Source organism: Gorilla gorilla, chromosome 6 (assembly GCF_029281585.2).
Source record: "Gorilla gorilla gorilla isolate KB3781 chromosome 6, NHGRI_mGorGor1-v2.1_pri, whole genome shotgun sequence".
In the NCBI taxonomy this organism is placed as follows: domain Eukaryota; kingdom Metazoa; phylum Chordata; class Mammalia; order Primates; family Hominidae; genus Gorilla; species Gorilla gorilla.
Genome location: NC_073230.2, coordinates 105,360,325 through 105,376,605, shown reverse-complemented (window position 1 = coordinate 105,376,605; position 16,281 = coordinate 105,360,325). Strand labels below are relative to the sequence as shown.

The 16,281-nt window shown below is 31.9% G+C and overlaps 1 protein-coding gene across 2 annotated transcripts in view; it reads right to left on the bottom strand.

Annotated features, from left to right (window-relative positions):
- The window catches only part of SEMA3E (semaphorin 3E), a 288,304-nt gene that overhangs the window by 42,803 nt on the left and 229,220 nt on the right, over positions 1 to 16,281 (bottom strand). For both annotated transcript variants that reach the window (XM_055392510.2, XM_055392511.2), the window contains exons 5-9: positions 13,165 to 13,258; positions 3,130 to 3,249; positions 1,858 to 2,000; positions 706 to 820; positions 211 to 280 (exon numbers count right to left, since the gene is read on the bottom strand). In XM_055392510.2, coding sequence (XP_055248485.1) covers positions 211 to 280; positions 706 to 820; positions 1,858 to 2,000; positions 3,130 to 3,249; positions 13,165 to 13,258 — 542 coding nt within the window. The remainder of the gene's footprint in view (positions 1 to 210; positions 281 to 705; positions 821 to 1,857; positions 2,001 to 3,129; positions 3,250 to 13,164; positions 13,259 to 16,281) is intronic.

The following is a 16,281-nucleotide window of genomic DNA, read 5'->3' as shown; positions in this document are numbered from 1 at the left end:
GAAACAAGATTTGGATTTAGATTGAGCTTCTGAAAATGAAAGTACATTTGCAAACGTTGGAAAATAAAGATCAATTGGTGATTATAAAGTGTAGAAAATGAGAACAGCAACTGGGTCAACAGTCTTTCAACTTATATACACCATGAACGCAGAGTCCAGTGAGGCATCTCTTGTTTTATATTGTTTTTATTGACTGTATAAATTTCTCACCTGGTAGTGTTAAAGAGTCCAAATATCACTGGATTCTTATGATCTCTGGTAGGTAGCAAAAAAACGTCCTCTGAAAAATCAAAGGCCATTCCATCGCTTAGTATTTTTAGCTCTCTTTGCATGCAAAGAAAATTTATTCACATAAATTTGTTTAGAACTCATTATAGATTTTAAGATGTATATTTTCATATACAATCATACAACCATGACCAAGTCATAACAGAGCTAATCATTCAGCTGTTCTGGGTGGCCTTGAGCTGAACAATAGGAAGGAACCAGACACTGACTCTAAGCTAACAAGATAAGCCTCTTCTTGTTCTTGGAATCCCTTTTCCCCCAGCATGTGTGCCTGGCCGAAATGAAAAGAACAGAAACTTGCTCTATGTTAGATAGAGGTCAAATACACAGAAAACAAGTTTCTATGTGTCCTAGGGATAAAGTTATAAAGAAGCATATACATAAAAGAGCAAATTTAATTCACCTAAAAACATTTACCTAATTCATCAAAATATGTGTCAATTCCATTCATTCCTGGTACTGAGCAAACGAGTCTCGCTTTTAGGAAAGTGCTCCACTTATTCACCAGTATTCTCTGCCCTCCTACATCATTCTGTGAAAACCAAAAAGGAGGTAAATAGTTACCTAAAGAATTTCGACCAACCACAGATTTCATATTATCAAACATGCAGTGGCCAAGAGTTATGACTTTTTTATTTAACTAGGAAAATTTGGCATAATTCTCAAGTAATGTCATAGGTGCAACTCCCCATAATTTGGATTTTTATTTTTTTTTAGGTTTCTTCATTCGGCCTTGTCAGTGCACTTTCACCCTGATACAGTAAATATATTTTGCAGATATTAAACAATATTAATACAGCAAACTCTCCTAAATAGAATAGTGGAGAGATACAGTAATCATGATTATTACTTTGTTCATAAATAATTTGCCTCTCTCAGGAATATAGAAACACCCATTTCTTTTCTTCCTTTAACAAAGGAAGAAAGCTTTTCAAGAAAGTTTGAAATACACACACAATGCCCATACTATATATGTATATAAATATATACATACACCACACACAATATATATATGTACACATATTTATATGTAAATTTATTTTCGAACATCTTCTTAAATGCCAAGGTAACTTTACATTTGTAATTCTATTTGATTCTCTCAATATATGTTGCTACTCCTATTGGTTTTAAATGTTCCCAAACAACCTCTCTAAATATTCAGTAAATTACAGATGGCTTTTTTTTAAAATAACTTTAACCAACCGAATTGTTCAAACATAGCTATGTATATTATTTGTACTGTGTACTAAAGGAATAAAAAAGGTTTTGATTAAATTCATTAAGAAAAATAAAGTTCAAATTTCTGCATGGGAAGAAGGACAGTCTAATCATAGATGATTTCTTCTTGGTTATAGCTTCAAAAATGGGGAAAATCATACAAAATACAAGGTCCTTTTAAGATACACCTTTCACTAGATATGAAATATAGAGGTTGGTATAGTAAATATCAATTGTAGGCAGTCTAAAGAATACTAGAAAATATTTAAAAGTAGAAACTTACTATAAACTTAATAAAGGCCTGACCATAAATTGTGAGATAAGCAAGCATAATGAGAGAGAAAGCCTCACCACACAGAGTCGCCCAACCCTGGTGTAAATTGCGTGGGCATTGTTTTCTGCCTCCAGTGCCTTCTCAGTAAAAAAGAAATATACTTTGTTGTCATCTCTGTCTTCGTTGTCAGGAATCATGTATGAACCTACAAATTTTGGTTCTATAGGAGCAACAAATAGGAGAAAAAGTGAAATAGATATTACAACAAAATGCTAACAAGTTATTCCAATAAATTATATATCATCTGAATCCTTAAGTTTAACTTTCACCATTTCATAAAGAAATATTTTTCTTGAATTTTTTTTACCAAACATTAAAAACTATGTAGCTATCTCCACTTTATTTGCATATTAACAGCCCTTTTAGAAATATTACAAGAATATTTAATTGGAAAATAAAAGAATCCAGGAGAGAAGAAGAATTTCAAACAACATGCAATGCGAACTTAAAATGCATTCAGGAAAGAACAGATTGGGAGCACGATGAAGACAAATCTCTATAAATTTCCTCCCATTGTAGGTAAAAACTAAATGTAAGTATAAGTAACATATTAAAGTAAATAAATCTATCATAATTTATTTTTAATTCATAAATGATCTACCAGTATAGCGCATAGATCATTTTAGTTTCAAAGTAGGAAATTTATTTTACGTTTTTGGGATTGCAGTCCAAGAGATTTGAATAAATGTTCTTTGATATGGTATGTAAAATATATGAATGGTATCATCAATGACTATGCATTTTAAAGCTTAATAAAAATGTGGAAAGTAATTAAAATGCTCACCATAAAACAATATTCTAGTACCTCCATATACCAGTGTGCCAAAATATAAAACTTACTTCTTACAAAGAACTCTGTATCAATGAATGTCTAGTGACTTTCCTAGAATTTTGTCTCTAAAATGTAATGCAATCCTATTAAAACAAGCAAAGCAGGGCAATCAATTCATCAAAAATTATATCAATTGATAAAAGTAGACAAAACAGCTTATTGGATGATGGACTTTTCACTTTTCATACATTTGTTTTGTTTTCCTTATTCAAATACTGATTTCTAAGCATTGCTCGGAAGGTATACCGATTTTATAATTAAGCCAATCAATTTTGATAGAAAATGATATACATATATCATATACAATATTTTAATTCAAGAATGTTGCTAGTAAAACATTCTGAAATTTGTAAAGGAATTGTATTTATATTCTTATTATTATCAAAATGGCAACATTTTCCGTAAGTTTTAGAGTTGATTTCAATCCTAATTCACATACTCCTTTCCCCATCCTTACCTTTCAACAGACGCTCATCGTCATGCTCAGTGCGGATATGGGCCAGTCGCCCCATGCTGCGGAAGATCGCAGCGTCTCTGCTCCAGTAGTCACTGTAGAGTCCAGCAAACAATTCACTACCTACACGAGAGCATCAGTAAAAAAGAAGTCACTATTTGTTTCTGGATTTGAAGACGAGGTATAAGTCACAATTATATTAAACACATCCAAATTTAATATGTGTATCTATAATATGTACTTTATGACATTAATACTATTGCTGTTAGGAGCGTGGATGGTATAGTAAGACTCCCAGGGTTTGAGTCCAGAGTCTGTCACTTACTAGGTGTGAACTTGGGCAAGTTGCTAAGTTCCCTGTGCCTCAGTTTCCTCATTTAGAAATTAGAAAAGTAATTGCATTCAGTAAGATAGATAAGAGCAAAGCACTTGGAAGATCAGCTGGTAAATAGTAAGACCTATATGAGTTTTTGGTAAATACCCTGGCTTCATTTATTTTCCTAGACTTCTTTTAACCTCCCTATCATCAGGGCTTTATCATTATTATTGTTATTGTGATGATTACAGGTTTTATATGTCAGTCAGCTAATTCAAATCCTTATTGTAACAAGATACTGCTATCATGAATGTGATTTTAGTGTGGGAACAACAAAGTCTAACAAAGATGATATAATCCAATCAGTTGTCATTCAATTTGTAAATTTGTGGCTCAGTCAGATAGGAAGGATATAAAAAGCGCTCAAAATTTAATCAGACAGTCAACAAAATGATTGAAGGAAGTTAGTTGCAACATGTGGTGGCAGTCACAGTCTTAAAATCAGACTGAGAAATTACATAATGTATTCAGGGTCTCAGGAAATAACCATGTGTCTTTTGAGTAAGAAAAAAGACATTAAAATAACTTAAGGGAGAGTATAACTTGAACTCCAGGAAGATCAATAGCTCTGAAGCATAGGGACTTAGAATCCTTTCCCAAAACTCACAAGAGGTAATCAGTGTGCCCATCAGTTTTACCAGAAGGATGTCCTGGCCATACCCGGCTCAGTTGTCCTGTCTGGAGCAAAAATCTCTGGCCAAGAAACAAATGATAACAGCAGATTGCTGGAAACAGCAACCTCAAAGCAAAGTGGTAAAATTGTTTTCTTAATGAGTGGCATATAACATTGGTCTAGTTCTAAAACAGATATGATTATTATTTTACATAGTACTAATGCTTTTTTGTTAAGGTTGCAATGTGTATGCATACACATGATATTTAAAATGCTTTAAAGGTTAAGAGATTTCAAAATTAATTGTATTTCCAACTTAATATATCTAATTATGTAATTAATTTTATAATTAGGATTATTAAAGTTGCAGATATAAGAATTTGACCAAATATATAAACAGAATTTAAAAGATATTGAATACTTTATTTATAAATTTTATTTATTAGAACTTTAAAAATTGTTTAATTATTTATGAAGGACTTTTTTCCCAAGGTAAGGTCTTTAAAGCTTTGGAAAACTTCAGAAGTGTAAGCATTTTTGTATGATTTAACATTTGAGAAAATGATCAATTAAATTATATATGATAAATTAAAAGGAAGTTTATTTTCAACTTGCATTAACTATTAATATTTTAAAGGTAAATATGATTGCTTTTGTTATACCAAATTTAGAATAATATGATATAAATTAAACTCAAAGATTAAAAAAATAAGCTTTAGAAGTACTACTATAATAGTCTTTTTCATTTTAAAAAGATAAATAATTCTAATTAGTTTTTCTCTGTTCACAAAATCCTCTATGGATGCCTAAAACACTCTATGAGATACAAATAAATACAATCTATGGTTTCCAAAAAAGAATTCATTTTAAAATTATAAATTCTAAATGAGAGAGGAAAAAGTAAATGTGTCAGAGCGTTAACAATTGGTGAATCGAGGTAAATGGTATATAGGTGTTAATTTTACTTTTACTTCAACTTTTCATCGTATTTGAAAATTTTCAAGATCACAGAGTTTTTAAAAAGATATATTTGTTGAGTTCTTCTAGTATATTCAACTTACACTAAGTGAGAGGTATGATGTAAGGAAAATAACAAAAACTAAATGACGATTTAAATCTGGACTTAACAATATATAATTTGGTAGAGAAAAGTTATGTCAGAACTCTTAAGCATATCATGTTATTTGATAATAGAAAGGGAAAAGATTAACATAATTTTTTATCAAAGTCATTTAATTAGTGCTGTCTTCCCCAGAAATTTTATGTCTATGTTTGAAGAAGTAGTATTTTGAGACCAAATGCATAAATGAATTCAGTGGTTAGGAATATGTCCTGTTACCTGGAATTCAGTCTGCATTATTTGAACATGGATAAAAGAGAGTCATTAAAAGGACTTTGGAATCATCAACTCTATGGCATAAACAACCAAGTTGACACTTAAAAAAATTAACTGACTATTAACACGAGTGAGGATTTCTCTGAAATATTTTTGTTTTTAATTATTATAGTTGAGTTATGTTTACCACACCAAATATAAAGGCCAGCTTGTTAAATGGTTGTAAATATAATTTATTTCGCTACTGTGGGCTGGTCTGAATCTTTAATGTATAATGGGAATGAAGATTAGATTTCTTTAAAATCATGAGTTTTCTATTCTTTAAATTTTTAATATTTGATTTTATATCTTAAAGTACTTTAGGCTTTGATAATTGAAAATATTGTTATGGGAAAATAATATTTATATTAGTACACTTCGATTTTAATGGATTTATCCTAATTTGGAACATTGTTTCAAAATTATCGTTTTAACTAATGCTATAAAATTAACAAACTGGTATTCCTTGGAGCCACTAGGTGGCAGCCCTATGATGCTAGATAATACCATATCCAGAGACAATTCTCTGCACAAGAGAAAAAATAATGTATTCTCAATGTTACCCAGTTTCCCATTTTGCACTCAGGACAGAGAAAATTGTGAGCAATTCCCATAACACAGTATGAACTGTATGACTTGAATTTCAAAGACACTATATAGGTGCTAAAAACTGTAAGCAACGTAAATAGAAACAAATGTGTTTCTGTTGGAAATGTTAGGTTTCCCTCAGAAGGGAGAGATATTCCTTTCATATCTTCATATCAATGCAAATTTTAAAAAATTCATAGTAATTGATAATAATTATGTTTGGCAAAATACTTTCCTAAGAAAATTAGAAAAGACAACACATTAGTGAAAAATAAATAATATTAATAAAACCTCAGGTAAAATACCTAATAGTAATTAAATAAGCACAAATACTGGGCATTATTAAAATTTTTAATACAATTTGTAGGAAATACATAGTCTCTAATTAAATTTATTATAACTATTTGGTATCAGAAAAGTTGTGAATCAATACATTGATCTTTTACAGAATGCAAAAATAACATCTAGATAAATCATATTTTCATGGATTAAAATAGAAAAACATTTTATAAAAAGATTAAAATACCTTTTAGGGCTTCAGTTATAACAGAAGAACTATCTAAGGATTTAGTTTTCTATGTCTATGGAGATGGGCGAGTTTAACAACTTCTCACACTCAACAATAGTCTCTATATAGACAAGAAAGAATAGTAGAAATAGTTCTGCAGTGGAAATCTGGCAAGCCAAATCTCTAGCTTGAAATCTGCTATTTGACCACCACAAACTGTTCAAAATCTCAAGGTCTCAGTTATCTGTAGAATCAAAGAGACTGCCATGTAATTCTTGGAAACTGCCAAGCTTTTATGTTCTCTCTGCTCTTTGGCCTAGAATTCTACACCTCTCTTCTCACCTCACCTTCCTTTTGCCTGGTTATTGTCCGCTTTTTCCATGACACCTTGTCTGGCCAAACTTTTTTAGTGTAGTGGTTCCTAGTGCCACTGTAGCTCCGGTACCTATTTCTATCCTACTGTTCATCCAACTATATTTTTATTGATTCCTTGTGTGTTTGAAATGATGCCTCATTAATGTCTGAAAACAAAAAATGCTCAATAAATAAATATCTATTGAATCAAAGAATGGCTTAATGAGTTCATAATTAAATATATCAGAAGTTCCTTTCAGGGTTTAAAAAAGGTTATGAAAGGCTGTGAAGTGTCAACAATCAGGGCCAGGTGCAGTGACTCTCGCCTGTAATCCCAGCGCTTCGTGCAGCCCAGGCCGGAGGATCGCTTGAGTTCAGATGTTCAAGATCAGCCTGGGCAACATAAAGAGACCCCCATCTCTACAAATAATAATAATAATGATAAATAATAAAGTAGCTGGGCATGGGGGCCTACACCTGTGGTCCCAGCTACTCAGGAGGCTGAGGTGGGAGAATCTCTTGAGCCAGGCAGGTAGAGGCTGCAGTGAACTATGATTGTGCTACTGCACTCCAGCCGAGCCAGACCCTGCCTAAAAAAAGATTAAAAAAAAAAAAAACACGCAGGATAAGATCTTAACTTTTAAAAACTGTTTCAGAGAGAAAATATCAAACGAAAGAAAAGGCTATTGGGAATTTACATGGATAACAAATGTGAATTTTTGCTCCTGAGGGCCTTACGTTATTAATTTTAATAGATTAAAACAGGAACTCTATTTTTTCAAAAATTGGTCCCCAAGAATTTCAGCCCAAAGGACATTATATTGTGATTAAAAGACTGTGTCAACACTAAATTGCTTATGTGAAAGAAAATAAGACAATCATTTGACTCTTTGAAATAGATAAAAACACATTCTTTATATTAATTCTAAAATGTGTAACTAAAATACTTTTCTATATAACTCCTTTTTTTTGCAATGTAAACTCTAGTTGAAGTTTTAATTAAATCCATTGCATTGCCTTAATATTTTATGGAATGTGTCAAGAGTTTTGTTCATGGACTATATATTATCTGAGTTTTTATTTACCATGTTGGATTTTAATTGTATAACAAGAAAAATTCACAGTAGTGTTTCATGACCTTCTTATCTTGTTTTTACTCAAGCATTGCTTCTGTTTATGTTATAAATGTATGTTATGCAAATCTAAATAATGTGAAACATATTTGCCTCATGGAACAGCATATGGCTAAAGACTGATTTAGCTGCCTCACTTTATAACTGAATTTTATAATTTTGTTAGAACATTATTCTATTGTGGATGGACTGTTTTGCAGAATCACTATGACATGCATAGCTACAAAGAGAAACAAAATGCACTTGGGAGGATGAGGATGGATGAAAATGACTCACATATTTCAACATCCCGGTTCACACTCACATTCTGCTTAGGATGCTGAAAGAAACCAGGAAGAATGTGAGATTCTGAATGTGTGATTTTATTAGGCATTTAGCTGTTGTTTGGGCTTTCGGTTTGTTTTGGTTTGGGAAGATGATTAGCACTAGCTCTCAGTGTTAAGAAGGTGGTTTTGAGGCATGAAGGAACAATAAAAACATCTTTTGAATCTGTTTATTTGTGTGTGCCAGCACCCATGGCTGTACTCTTGAGTTTTCTTGGTGGCAAACCAATGATATTGATACCATGAGGGTTAAACCAGATTCTCAAAGGAGAGAATATAAGTGGGGAATTGAAGAGTGGGGCTTTTTTCTTCGTCCTTTACCTCTTTTCGTTGTGACGGAACCATAAGTAAAGTATTCAAATAGCTCCTTAGAGACTAGCAGTCATGGCCAGAAGCTACAATAAGCATGTGGATAATGGGCATTCTGCCAAGTGAGAGAGAGAGCGAGCAGCAACCTCGGATAAGAAATTATAGATATTCTTTAGGGACAGGAAAGTGGTGAGGGAATAACCTGAAGTCTATGTTTCTATATAGTTGAGGTGAATTCAAAACACGAGGCAGCACATTTGCTTATTATGTTTGTAGAACTTATCATTATAAAGACAAATATTCTAACTTCATTTATAATTTTTTCATTTATTTTTCTAATAAATGACCTTACTTTGTGCCAGTTTATTCCCTGAATGCAAATATAGTTAATTAAAAATAAACAATTATTTAAAATGTTTTAATATCATTAACAACTTGAAACAATAACTTAAATTTTCTCTGCATGCATTCTAACTCCCATTCATTCAATTGACATTGACTTTTAATTTACAAAATTCATAATAAGGATATATATTCACAAAGGTATTATTATTATGGATAAAAGCTCAGTCAGGAAGAGGATTTCAGTGGCTGTAAACTTTGTAGTTTTATTTGCTGAAAAAAGTAATAGAAAAAAAGTGTAGGAAAAATTCATGGACTATAAAATGTCTTATTAGTGATTATTTGTTAAAATAAAATTCATGGACTATAAAATGTCTTATTAGTGATTATTTGTTAAAATAAAATTTAGTGTGCATTTACTTTGAAAAGCATCCCTAAAAATACTCCAACAACAAAGTTAATCCTTTCAAAGCAAAGTTTCAAAAGGTACATGACAAATCAGGGTGTTTTTTTCCCCAAACTCTAGCTACATGTGTCTTATCATACCTTAGGTATTTCAGTAATGGTAGGATTAAATTATACCTGGAATTGGTAATACAACTATGGGTCAGAATAAAATTTAAAAATAAAAATGGCAATAGAATTAAAAGGAGAAACTATGGGGGACTGTAACGTTACTGAAGATATTATCAACTTAATTAGAATATTGCAATAGTATGTCAAATATAACTGATAAAAAGAGTCAGCAAAAATATTTGCTTCTTGGCCAAAATGACACATGACATAAAGAACACTATTTCCTGGATTTTTATTTGGCCACTTACCAAACAATAATTTAGTAGCAAGATAATTACTAAGTATATTTGGATGATTTGAAAGGCATGGATATGCAATGCAGCAATTCTTTATACTGAAAAATTTATTGTTTCAACAAGCTGCTTTTAAAATCAAGTTGTAATGCCTTGTCTTCTTCAGACAGTTACTTAAAACCACTTCAAATACAGTAGGAGTAATCACACTGGAGGAAAACTTGGCCAAACATGCAGAAATATGGCAACTGAGATATGAGCTGATATGCTACCAATATAAATTGTGTTACTACAAAGACGCATTGGAAGAGCAAGCCTATTTAATATATGATTTCATTTTGATTAGTTTCTGAATATATACGACATAGTTCAGTTAGAAGCTTGTTTTTACTCCTTAAATCCTTTGTCACATAGAATTATTACAAGCTATCAAGTTTTCATTTCTAAGTTAGATTATAAATGGAATAAAAATGTGCTTTATAACTTGTCTTTCATCTATCAAATAAGCTTTAATATTTATTCAATTTTTTATTAACCTCTTCTTCATATGACCTTAAGTCAACTGAATTTAACTGAATTAAAATTGTATCTAAAATTAGGAAATTACATAGAAAATTCTCAAATTTGCAAGCACCATTTTTTTTAGGTCAAGCAGCTTTATGAGTATGCTACCAGTTTCAGTGTTTTATCATTAAATTTGTCTTCATGTGAACAGACATTAAACATTGTGTGACATATAATTAACCATGAAACTAAGAAGTAGCAATAATCTAACGATAGTCATCTTTTTGCTGGAGGCTTGTCTTAACCCATCAGCAGAGAACATGTGTGGTCACAAAATACCCATTAATACATTCTTTCACAGTCAGAGTAAGCTCTACCGAGCTTGCCAAATTCCAACTCAGGTAGCTTCATTTTTCCAGCCCACATTCCTGCTGCTTTTTCAATTGGGTGAATTATTTTCACTTCCTCTCTTTTAAAGAGTTTCTGGCTCACATAGGTTATCAGGTTTCCATCCAGTGGCTGCTGCATTTCCACAGTGAGTGAATGATCTCTCCAAGGTACTTTGGGATGAAAGTGAGTGGATAAATGTGAAGAATTATATTTTTATTTCTTCTCTTTGGAGGGATTATTCTATAACTTTTGTGTTTAGCTTGGAGGGCTCCTTTGATTTGATTTCTCTTCGAAATAAGCGAAACAGCCACCCAGATGGCAAGCACTTCAGATTTCAGCATAGTATAATTTGATTTGGAGGTTCAATGAAACTCACTTGGAAATGTCCCTCCAGTAGTATTTCCCCTCTTAGAAATTTAACTTTTAAATTCTTGGCTTCATGCAGAAACAAACTCCTAGGGATGCTGAGTAGTGAGTGGCAAGGTGGTCATAGAAATTATTATTAACTCTTTAAATGAAATGTTAAAAAATAATTTGCCTTCTAATATTCCCAGGATTTCACTATAGAAGCAGTATATACTGTGTAATTTTTAATTTCCAATTCCCTTTTTATGATTCTTATGAATAATATTCCAAAATTAATTTTGCATTTGTTTAGGAACCTCAGTAAGAATTACATTTAGTATTTATAGGAGACTTAGTCTTTGCAAGATACTATATGGCACAAGAAAGATAAGAAAGTCTCTTTTTTTCAAACATATTAAAATCTTTATGAAGAAAAATTCACTAACAACTTCAGAAAAAGATGGTGTTAGCCTATGAGATATATAAATTTTAATGTATATTCTGTCAGTTGCATTGGAATTTCTTGCATTTATGGACCTGGCATCCCCCAAAAGTGTTATTCCTAAGGTTTTGATTGTACTAAGTCTAACCTGACTTAGGCAACCCTTTTCTCATATTTAAAGTCTTCCTTTTTTTAATACTCTGTTTATACACACACACACACACACACACACACACACACACACACACACAGAGAGAGAGAGAGAGAGAGAATTGGTAGAGAAACTCAAAATATTTCAAATTAATATTTTCTCTTTAATATTTATTTTTCTCAAATATTGTACCTCTTTATTCAAGCCCCTGAAGAACTTAATTACTATATAATTCTCATTTTATAGCCTTGTCCAATTATGAAGCTGAAGTAAATCAAACTTTTCCCATTAATTAGAGTTAACATGAGGTGTTTGCTCTATAAATACATAGGTTTTAAAAAGCTTTACTTTTTTACACCTGAGAACCAGATGTAGGGAATAGAATGCAAGACCCATCAAAATAAATTGACTTGAATATGTTCAGAGAACACAGATTCTCAAGAATATGCAGTAGCATCTATATCAACTCTAAATCAAGTATAATACGGTTTAATCATCGGGAGAGAGTTTTAAGTTTTAATCGTTTATTTAGAATGTGAAGTCTCTACATTTTATTCTGTACTTTCTCATTTTCTGCAAAGAAGATGACCTAATATTAGCATATAACTCTAAACATTATAAATGTAATAATGGAACCTTGCACATCTGCACCATACGTGCATCAGAACCTCTCAACACTGAGGGAAGAAAATCATTTCCATTAGTACCTATGTTAGTGTTGGGGATTGCTCTTTTTAATTGAAGGCTTAGGAGCTCATTCATCAGTCTTTACTGTCACAGTGCTGAAATAGTTTGCCAAGTTTGCAATTTTTAACCCCAAATTGCAGGAAAATATTACTTAGTTGTGTCTTAAGTGAGATTGTTTGGTACTTTGTCTAATTAAATTAAATCGAATTGAACTCCAGATCCAATTTTATCAACTCATGTCGTTATTTCCGTATGTACATTTAGTGATAGGTTGAGCGGGTCAACTTCTATAGTTTACATTCTAGATTAACAGAAATTTAGATAAATAAATTTAAGTTCTCAAAAGAGATGAGTTTCTGCTGAATTCTACTAATAACAGAGAAAGATACCATAAAGAATATTAAAAGTTCTCTAAAGTCACAAAATAATTGAAACATGAAGAATTAACACATATATTAAAATAGTTTCATTTCTCTGGCAAAATTTTTATAAAGTCTTCATATAATTGCATTTTATAAGCATCAAATGATACCAAATACATGAGATATTAAATGAAAATTCATTTTCTCAGAGTGAGACACACACACTTTATAGCATCTGCACTTATTTTAGAGTCAAATTGCTCAGGTTAAAATGGCTTGAAATTTAATATCATTGCTTCGAGCACCAGAAAATAGATGTGACAAGGCATAGTATGTAAAGAAATGCTGAAAGAATGTAACTGAAGTTGAAATATATATTTTAAAATCTTTATGACTACCACCTGATGTCTGTGGCAATGACAATTACCAATTAAAGTGGAGATGAAGGAGGAGCTGGGGTCAAAAGGACATCTGCCCCTTCCTCTCTCAGATCTGGGTGATTCCAGGTGAAACAGAGGATCCTTGAAAGAAAACCAGAAAAAGCATTATGAATATGCCTCCTCTAACAATCATTTAATTCCTTAGGTAAAACATATGAAACTTCGATTATTTATAAAGCATGTATTCTAAATAGAGTACCAGTAGCATCAATTTATTTAGAGACAAACTGGGTTTTATAAATAAGCACATGTGTTTTACAGACCCATATGAGTTCTCTCACTCCTCTGAAAAAGTATGCAGGTGATGAAAGAAAATAGCACTTTTTAAATCATTTTATGAGAGTGTATTATTTATTCTGAGATGTGTCAATTAAATATTTGAAAGGAATTGAAACTTGCTGGAAAAAGGTTAATGAAAACGAGGTTCAATGTTAAAAATGATAGTGGGCTTTTATCAAGCATATCAAGAATGCTGTTGTTGATTTTTTTGTAAATTAGATTTTTATTTTTGATATAAGGGGTACATGTGCAGGTTTGTTATATGGCCTTATTGTGTGATGCTGAAGTTTGGGGTATAAATTATCCCATTAGCCAGGTAGTGAGCATAGTGTCCAACAGGTATTTTGTCAGCCCCTGCCCCCCTCCGTCTCATCCCCCTCCAGTGGTCTCCAGTCTCTATTATTGCCATCTTTATGTCTGCATGTACCTAATATTTAGCTCTCACTTATAAGTGAGAACATGCAGCATTTTGTTTGCTATTCATGCCTTAATTCACTTAGGATAATGACCTCTACCTACATCAATTTTGCTGAAATGGACATGATTTCATTCTTTTTTACGGCTGTGTAGTATTCCACGGTGTATAAATACCACATTTTCTTTATCCAGTCTAGCATTAATGGGCACTTAGGTTGAATTTATGTCTTTGCTATTGTGAATAATTCTGCAATGAACATATGAGTGAGTTAGTAGAGGAGCTCAAAGTATTTCAAACACACATTGTCTTTTTGGTAGAATGATTCATTTTCCTTTGGATATTTACCCAGTAATTGGGATTGCAGGGTCAAATGGTAATTCTGTTTTAAGTTATTTGAGAAATCTCTAAACTTCTTTCCACAATGGCTGAACTAATGTATACTCCTTCTAAGAGTGTATAAGCTTTCCCTTTTCTCCACAGCCTCTCTGACATCTGTTATTTTTGACTTATTATAATAGCCTTCCTGACTGGTGTGAGATGATACCTCATTGTGGTTTTGATTTTCATTTCTATGATGATTAGTGATATGGAGCATTTTTTAATGTTTTTTGGCTTCCTGTATGTCTTCTTTTTAGAAGTACCTGTTTATATCCTTCGTCCACTCTTTAATGGGGTTATCATGATTAAAACTCTCAACAAACTAGGCATTGAAGGAACATTTGTCAAAATAATAAGAGTCATATATGACAAACTCACAAACATCATACTAACTGGACACAAGCTGGAAGCATTCCCCTTAAGAACAAGAAAGAGACAAGGATGCTTACTCTCACCACTCCTATTCCACATAGCACTGGAAGTCTTAGCAATAGCAATCAGGCATCAAAATAGAAAAAGAAGTCAAACGATCTCTCTTCACTGATTGATTCTATACCTAGAAAATTCTAAAGACTGCTGAAAGTCTCCTAGAACAGATAGATGATTTCAATAAAGTTTCAAGATACAAAATCAATGTCTAAAAATCAGCAAAATTTCTATACACATATAGCATTCAAGCTGAGAGCCAAATTAAGAACACAATCTAATTTAAAATACCCACACACAATAAAACCAGAATATCTACAAATACATCTAAGCAAGGAGGTGAAAAATCTCTACAAGGTGAAAGACCTCTATAAGGAGATACTGCTGCAGAAAATCACAGATGATACAAACAAATGGACACACATTCCATTCAGATGGACTGGAAGTATCAATATGGTTAAAATGGCCATACTGCCCAAAGCAATCTACAGATTCATTGCTATCCCTATCAAACTATCAACATCATTTTTCACAGAATTAGAAGAAAACTATTCTAAAATTCATAAGAAACCAAAAAAGAGCCTGAATAGCCAAAGTAATGCCAAGCAAACAACAACAACAACAAAAACAAAGAAAAGCTGGAGGCATCACATTATGTAACTTCAAACTATAGTACAAGACTACAGTAAGTATAACAGCTTGGTATTGGTACAAGAGCAGACACATAGACCAATGGAATGAAATAGAAAATCCAGAAACAAAGCTGCATATCTACGGCCATCTGATCTTTGACAAAGTTGACAAAAATAAGCAATGAGGAAAGGACTCCCTATTCAATAATTGGCACTGGGATTGCTGGCTAGCCATATGCAGAAGAAAGAAATGGGGCCCCTACTTTTGCCATATACAAAAATTAACTCAATATGGATTAAAGATTTAAATATAAGACCTCTAACTCTAAGAATCCTAGAAGAAAACCTAGGATATACTCTTCTTGATATTAGCCTTAGCAAAGAGTTTTTGACTTAGCCCTCAAAAGCAATTGCAACAAAAACAAAAACTGACAAGTGGGACCTAATTAAAGAGCTTCTGCACAGCAGGATCTATCAACAGAGTAAACAGACAACTTACAGAATGTGAAAAAATATTTGCCAGCTATCATCCAACAAAGGTTTAATATCCAGAGTGTATAAGGAACTTAACTCAAAAAGTATTACTGATTTTTTTAATAGTTTGTAAAAGAATAACAAAATGTACTCTCAATAATTTGGAATATTTATTTTCAATTTTATTCTTCATCACATAGTATTTGTATAAACATTCAATGTTTAATAACTTATAGAATAATTAATGCATAAGTACTGTAAATATTTATCAACAAATGCCATATTACGTACAATATTTCAATTTTAATATAAGGCTTCACACAGATAAGATAATGACAATTAATATTTTCATGAAAAACTACTTTATTGGCTCCTATTTCAAGCATATAACCATAGAACTTATCCCTTAATGTTTCCAGGTTTCAAAATTCTCATTAAAGGTTGTTTTGTATAATTAATCTCCATTAAGTATACTACAAGTGGTTTGGGTAAAAAAA